We start from the raw sequence: 7359 nt of genomic DNA, 5'->3' as shown, positions 1-7359 counted from the left end.
TGGGCCCAGAAGCGCCCATGCCAGAGGGCGTCCAGAACCAGGCAAATCTGGGCGTTGCGGGCCCTTGGACCAGCGTCTGTCTGCGGGAAGCCCCCAGTAGCCGCTCAGATCAGCCTGAGGGAAGATTCTGGACGAGACCGTGGCTCTCCCCGGGGTGGCCCATGGACAGCAGCAGGGGCTCCCAGGAGTGGCCAGGCCCTGCACGCCCACCATGCTGCAGTGTAGGCATGCACAGGAGTTCAGCTTCGGGCCCCGGGCCCTGAAGGATGCCCTGGTCTCCACTGACGCGGCCCTGCAGCAGCTGTACGTCTCCGCCTTCTCCCCTGCCGAGCGGCTCTTCCTGGCCGAGGCCTACAACCCGCAGAGGACGCTCTTCTGCACCCTGCTCATCCGCACGGCCTTCGACTGGCTCCTGAGCCGCCCCGAGGCCCCCGAGGACTTCCAAACCTTCCACGCCTCCCTGCAGCACCGGAAGCCCCGGCTGGCTCGGAAGCACATCTACCTACAGCCCATAGGTGCGGGGCACCGCCGCCATCGGCACGCTCCTGGGGGACCAGCTTATATGTAGCGCAAGGGGGGATGTCTGTGATTGCCCCCAGGCAGGACTGAAACGAGGGAAGAGGGTCCTGGGTGTTTGGGATGCCAGGGTGGAGGCAGGGAGGTCCTGGCTGGGTCAAGGCTTCCTTCCTCCCACCCCATCCTGACACTACGCTCAGACAGCCCAGGCTCTGGGACTGATCCTCATCCACATGTGCGTGGTCCAGGCTACGCCTGCTGAAACTAGAGCCATCCCAGGCACTGTGCTGCGGGCTGTATAAAGATCCCGCCGCGGGTGGTGGTGCACACCTGTAATCCCAGCTACTTGGGAGGCTGAGGCAGGAGAATCGCTCGAACCTGGGAGACAGAGGTTGCGGTGAGCTGAGATCATGCCACTGCACTCCAGTCTGGGTGAGGGAGCGAGACTCTCTTTCAAAAAAAAAAGACCATTTCTTCTTTGGGGTGTTGAAATGAGGATCAGCGCATTTCACAGGCAAGGAAATGGAAGCAGGGAGAAGTCCCTTGTTCCCTGTCTGAGTTGCAGAGCTGGTCACTGGTAGGGATGGGACTGGAACGCAGGTCTCTTTGACCCTGGGGTGGGGGTGCTCATCCTGATGCTGTAGTGGGAGGGGGTGGGCTAAGCAGGGTGGGGGTCTTCAGGGCCCAGAGTGGTCACTGCCCTCAGAGCTCTGTGTCTGGCAGTCTGGGGGACCCAGGGGTGAATGGGGGGCCAAGACACTAGGCATCCGTGCTCAGAAGGGAACGGTCCAGGAAGGTGTGGGGAGCACAAGGAGCAGGGCCAGCCTCCATGCCTCTCACATGCCAAGAGCAGCCTGGCAGAGACGGCACATGGGACTGGGGCTCTTGGGCTTGGAGAGGAGGAAAGGGTCGGTGTCCGCTTCTCACGCCAGCGCACCACACCTTTCGGCATCTCGACAGCAAGCCAGAGCAGGGCTGGACCTCGCCTGGCCTCACCCCGGGCAGGCTTGTCGCCAGCACTGGTGGTCCACGCATCCACCACCTCATAGCAGCCAATCCAACAGCTTGGGAACCACTCACTTCCCTCCACCTCCCTGCTAATGGCTCAGAGCCTCGCGTCCTGAGCTCTGACGCACAGATATATGGGCATGTTGTCGAGACACAGGGGCTGGGTCACGAGGCGGGGGCTGGGCTGGGCTCTGCATTTCCCTCCTTTTCTGGGTGAGGCTGATGCTACTGGCCTGGGGTCCTGGCAGCCGATTTCTCATTGGCCTCCACCCTTGGTCTTTGTCCATCTGTCCTCCTGAGCTGTGATCTGGTGTGTGCATCCCTCCAGGGGCTGCCCTGGGAGCCCCCTGCTGCCTCCCCAGCCTCCACCTGCACCCTTGTGTCCTACTCTCTGCCCCAGCCACACTGGCATTTTGCAGCCTTGCAGCCTGGCTCTGTGTCCTGCTCTCTGCCCCAGTCACGCTGGCATTTTGCAGCCAGGCAGCCCGGCTCTGTGTGCTGCCTGCTCAGCTGCCGTGCCTGGTGCTAACCCTCAAAGTCCCTGTCCCTGGTGAGGCCCTGCCTGCTCCCTCCCTGAGCTCACACGCAATTGTCACTGCTGTCCTTTCATCTGTGCACGAACCTTTCCTCTATGTCCCTCGGTGTTTGCCCTTTTGAAAAAGTCATGCTTTCCATCTCCTTTCTAAGCGCGACGCTCTGCTTGCTGTCAGGGTAGGGCCACGTTGGCCTTGTTCACCCAGCCGGCCGGTGTCCACAGGCGATTCCCGGGGAGAGGGTCCCAGGCGGGCAGGGGTGCCGCAGGGCTGATGGTGCTGCTCTCCCACCAGATCTGAGCGAGGAGCCAGTGGGAAGCTCCCTGCTGCACCAGCTGTGCAGCTGCACCGAGGCCTTCTTCCTGGGCCTGCGTGTCAAGTGCCTGCCCTCAGTGGCGGCTGCGTCCATCCGCTGCTCCTCGCGCCCCAGCCGGGACTCTGACAGGCTCCAGCTCCACACAGGTGAGTGAGGACAGCAGCCACGGCTCATACCAAGGCAGGCCCTTTCCAGAAGGAGGAGGTGGGAGGAAGGCGCCCAGGAGAGGAAAGGAACCTTTTCTTCCTTTTTGGTGGGAAACGTCCATTTCCCAGGTGTGTGGGAAGCAGCACTGAAACAGGGAGTTCCTTCTTCCACCCAGCAGTGTCTGGGGACCTGGCCATATAGCCAGTGCCCACGGGAAAACGCCAGAGCACGCAGGGCAGGAGAAGCAAGCCCTTCTTTTTCTTTCTTTTTTTTTTGAGATGGAGTCTTGCTCTGTCGCCCAGACTGGAGTGCAGTGGCATGAATCTCGGCTCACTGCAACATCCTGGGTTCTAAGCGATTCTCCTGCCCAGCCTTTTGAGTAGCTGGGACTGTAGGCGCACGCCACCACATCCAGCTAATTTTTGTATTTTTAATAGAGACGGGATCTCACTGTGTTGGCCAGACTGGTCTTGAACTCCTGACCTCAAGTGATCCGCCCGCCTCAGCCTCCAAGTGCTGGGATGACAGCCGTGAGCCACCATTGCTGACTTGAAGTGAGCACTTCTAAGGCCACTCGGCATGACTCCAACCTTCCATCTTTGCATAGTACTTGACATGTGCCTAGAAGACCCCTAACCCCTAACCCTGTGGGTTGCTGGTGATTGGAGAGAGTGAGGCTAGGTTGAGAAGCAGAGGTGAAGTGAGGGCTCTTTGGTGGATAGGAAACTTAGGTTCAAGTTTAGGGAGGGCCTCAAAAAGGGGCTGGAATGAGAGGATGGACAGCTTTCCTCTGTTCTGGGACACTCTCAGCCATTGCTTCTTTTGTTGATTATCACCTCTGCCCCATTCTCTTCTGACTCCAGTTGAATGTATATTAATCCATCTTACTCTCTTCTCTATGTCTTTTTTGATCATTCATGCTTTAATCTGAATTTATTCTCATCCTTCGGCTTACTAACTCTCTCAGGAGTCACATCTAAGGTTTTGTTTGTTTGTTTTTGAGACAGAGTCTCACTCTGTTGCCCAGGCTGGAGTGCAGTGGCATGATCTTGGCTCACTGCAAGCTCCGCCTCCCGGGTTCATGCCACTCTCCTGCCTCAGCCTCCAGAGTAGCTGGGACTACAGGCACCTGCCACCACACCTGGCTAATGTTTTTGTATTTTCGATAGAGACGGGGTTTCACTGTGTTGGCCAGGATGGTCTTGATCTACTGACCTCGTGATCCACCCGCCTTGGCCTCCCAAAGTGCTGGGATTACAGGTGTGAGTCACCACGCCTGGCCTTATCTAAGGTACTCTTAAACCCATATATTGAGGCTGGACATGGTGGCTCACACCTGTAATCCCAGTACTTTGGGAGGCTGAGGTGGGAGGATAGCTTGATGGCAGGTGTTCAAGACCAGCCTGGGCAACTAAGCCAGACCCTGTCTGTGCAAAAAATATAAAAATAGCCGGCAGCAGTGGCAGGTACCTATAGTCCCAGGTACTTGGGAGGCTGAGCGTTTGAAACTGCAGTGAGCTACTGTACTGTCCTCTATCCTGGGTGACAGAGCAAGACCCCATCATTTAAAAAAAAATTAACAAACCCCCTGTATATTGTATTCCTAATTTCAGTTGTCATGTTTGTGAATTCTGTAGTTTCTAGTGGATTTTTTTTTGTTGTTGCTGAGATGGAGTCTTGCTCTATCACCCAGGCTGGAGTGCACTGACCGGATCTCAGCTCACTACAAGCTCCGCCTCCCGGGTTCCCACCATTCTCCTGCCTCAGCCTCCCGAGTAGCTGGGACTACAGGCGCCCGCCACCTCGCCCGGCTAGATTTTTGTATTTTTTTAGTAGAGACGAGGTTTCACCGTGTTAGCCAGGATGGTCTCAATCTCCTGACCTCGTGATCCGCCCGTCTCGGCCTCCCAAAGTGCTGGGATTACAGGCTTGAGCCACCACGCCCGGCCTCTAGTGGATTCTTTTTCAAACTAGCAGTGTCCTGTTTTTATGGGTCTCAGTTGCCTCTGACGTTTCTTTAAGTTCAGCATTGATGTACACGAACATAGTTGCTTTTGACAGCCTATGATGATGGCACTAATCTGGAGTGCCCATGTGCCTGTATTTGTTATTTCTGCTAATTCTGTCTCAGTTATCCTGCCTCATTGTGCCTTATTTTTGATGGTTAGTTAGGCACTTTATTAGAAAAATTATTGGAAATTATTTATTGGAAAAACTTGGAGAAGTTTTGGCCCAGGCCGATCAATGTTTTTCACCACAGAGGATTTTCTTTTCCTTCTGCCAGGGCACCAAAGGGCTGACTGTGGGACAAAGATATGAAGCTTTTCTGGGTCATTCTGATGGTCCCCAGGGCTCCGCATCCCTCCCAGGGTAGGAGCCATGTCATTGGCGTCATTCTGCCTACTCTCCCACCCCAGAAACAGTCCGGCTTTATCTGTCTGAGCTCGAATCCTCCCTGTTTTTCTCATTAGATCTCTGCCTTGGTTGTTGAGGTGTAATTTAGATAGTAAAATTCATCCTTTTTTTTTTTTTTTTTTTTTGAGACGGAGTCTCGCTCTGTCGCCCAGGCTGGAGTGCAGTGGCCGGATCTCAGCTCACTGCAAGCTCCGCCTCCCGGGTTTACGCCATTCTCCTGCCTCAGCCTCCCGAGTAGCTGGGACTACAGGCGCCCACCACCTCGCCCGGCTAGTTTTTTTTTGTATTTTTTAGTAGAGACGGGGTTTCACCGTGTTAGCCAGGATGGTCTCGATCTCCTGACCTCGTGATCCGCCCGTCTCGGCCTCCCAAAGTGCTGGGATTACAGGCTTGAGCCACCGCGCCCGGCCAATTCATCCTTTTTAGTGTACGGTTCTGAAGTCTTGACGGATGTGTACATCACGTAGCCATCACCGTCGTCATATAAAGGGCGGCTGTCTACCCCTGTAGAAAAGCCGAGGCTTCCTCCGTAACCTGCTCCTCCCCATCTTGGGTGTTTGAAGCAGCTATTGTCATTCCCTCTGCCCGTCTGGCCATCTTTTGGCAGGAGGGTTGTCTAAATTCCCTAGTGTACCATTACAGGGAACAGCCACTGTTGAGATTTGGGGGTTGACAGGGATCCCCTGGCTGGGCTGGGGTGCCATCGCCTGAGTGGTACGTTTCTTTTCTGTGTCCCAGCCTGCTTTCTGGGTGCAGCCGACACTCCATGGGCTTCCCCCGCCCTTGAGGTCCTAGAGTGAGGTCTGGGGGCAATGTGGCCTGCCTTGGCCCTGGCCCTAAAACAGAGCTGGGGACCCCGTGCCTCTCAGGCTTGGCCTCTGCAGCCTCAGCTGTCTTTACCTCCCCCATGCTATATGGGGTGCACCTCACCTGTTACGGGCTCCGTCCTGTCTGTGACTGGACTGTGGCAGCTCAGAGACACCAGTGAGTCCCACGAGGGTCACTGCAGGGCTTTTCACCCCTTCTGCTTAGTGAACGGACTGCTGTTTCCCCCAGCCCTGCACTGCAGAGGTGCATGGGGGAGCCCTCGGGAAAAAAAGTGGGGGGAAGGGACGTGCACCCGGGAAGGTTCAAAAGCAGGTGGAACCCAGAGGGTATGCTGGGCTGCATTTGTATGGTCAGCTCAGCCTGGTTTTTAATTTTTTTTTTTTGCTTTTTTTTTTTTTTAGAGATGGGGTCTTGCTTTGTCGCCCAGGCTCAAATGCAGTGGTGCAATCATAGCTCCCTGCAGCCTTGAACTCCTGGGTTTACGTGATCCTCCCACCTCAGCCTTGAACTCCTGGGCTTACGCGATTCTCCCGCTTCAGCCTCCGGAGTAGCCAGGACCACAGGCACGTGCCACCACACCTGGCTATTTGTATTGTTGTAGAGATGGGGTCCTGCCATCTTTCCCGGAGAGTAGTAGCATGCTTTGGATCACTGTATTGGGTTCCTGGGACTGCCGTAACAAAGTACCACAAACTGGGGTGGCTTAGGGACATTTCTGGTCTCACATTGCTGGAGACCGCGGTTCTGAAACCAAAGTTTTGGCAGAGCCATGCGGCCTCGGAAGGCTCTGCCGAGGGTCCTTCCTGGCTGCCTCCAGATTCTGGAGGTTGCTGGCAATGCTCGGCCCTCTGTGGCTTGCAGCTGTACAACTCCAACCTCGGCCTTTGACTTACCATGTGAGTTTTACACCATGTGCCTCTGCATCTCTTCTAAGACTCCAGTCATTGAGTCTCCTTAATGACCTCATCTTAACTAGATTAGATCTGTACAGATCCTGTTTCCAAACAATGATAGGTCCTGGGGGTTAGGACTGCCACCCATCTTTTGGGGGGATATAACTTGGTCCCCAACAATCATCACTGTCATCATCACCTTGTGAGCAAAAGTTCCTTGGCCTCTCCTCCAAGACCCGTCACTCATTTCCCAAGGTCATACCCTAGACCCGCATTGTCCCAGATAGTAGCCACTGGCCCCTGTGGCTCTGAACACAAAAAATGTAGCTGGTCTGAAATGAGATGTACAGTAAATGGAAAATACATACCGGAATTGAAAAGTTAATACGGAAGGCAATGTAAAAAACTCATAATTTAAACCGAAAACTCATAATTTAAACCTTTTTGGGCCGGGCGCGGTGGCTCAAGCCTGTAATCCCAGCACTTTGGGAGGCCGAGACGGGTGGATCACAAGGTCAGGAGATCGAGACCATCCTGGCTAACCCGGTGAAACCCCGTCTCTACTAAAAAATTAAAAAAAACTAGCCGGGCGAGGTGGCGGGCGCCTGTAGTCCCAGCTACTCGGGAGGCTGAGGCAGGAGAATGGCGTGAACCCGGGAGGCGGAGCTTGCAGTGAGCTGAGATCCGGCCACTGCACTCCAGC

The 7359-nt window shown here is 55.3% G+C and overlaps 1 protein-coding gene across 1 annotated transcript in view; it reads left to right on the top strand.

Annotated features, from left to right (window-relative positions):
• The first annotated feature begins 211 nt into the window (after nt 1-211).
• AMZ1 (archaelysin family metallopeptidase 1) overlaps nt 212-7359 on the top strand; it is a 13835-nt gene continuing 6687 nt past the window's right edge. Inside the window, exons 1-2 of the mRNA XM_023188503.1 lie at nt 212-515; nt 2352-2519. Coding sequence (XP_023044271.1) covers nt 212-515; nt 2352-2519 — 472 coding nt within the window. The remainder of the gene's footprint in view (nt 516-2351; nt 2520-7359) is intronic.

This window comes from Piliocolobus tephrosceles, chromosome 8 (genome assembly GCF_002776525.5).
Source record: "Piliocolobus tephrosceles isolate RC106 chromosome 8, ASM277652v3, whole genome shotgun sequence".
NCBI lineage: Eukaryota > Metazoa > Chordata > Mammalia > Primates > Cercopithecidae > Piliocolobus > Piliocolobus tephrosceles.
Note: the sequence above shows the minus strand (reverse complement) of the source record. Positions and strands in the feature narration are given on the sequence as shown.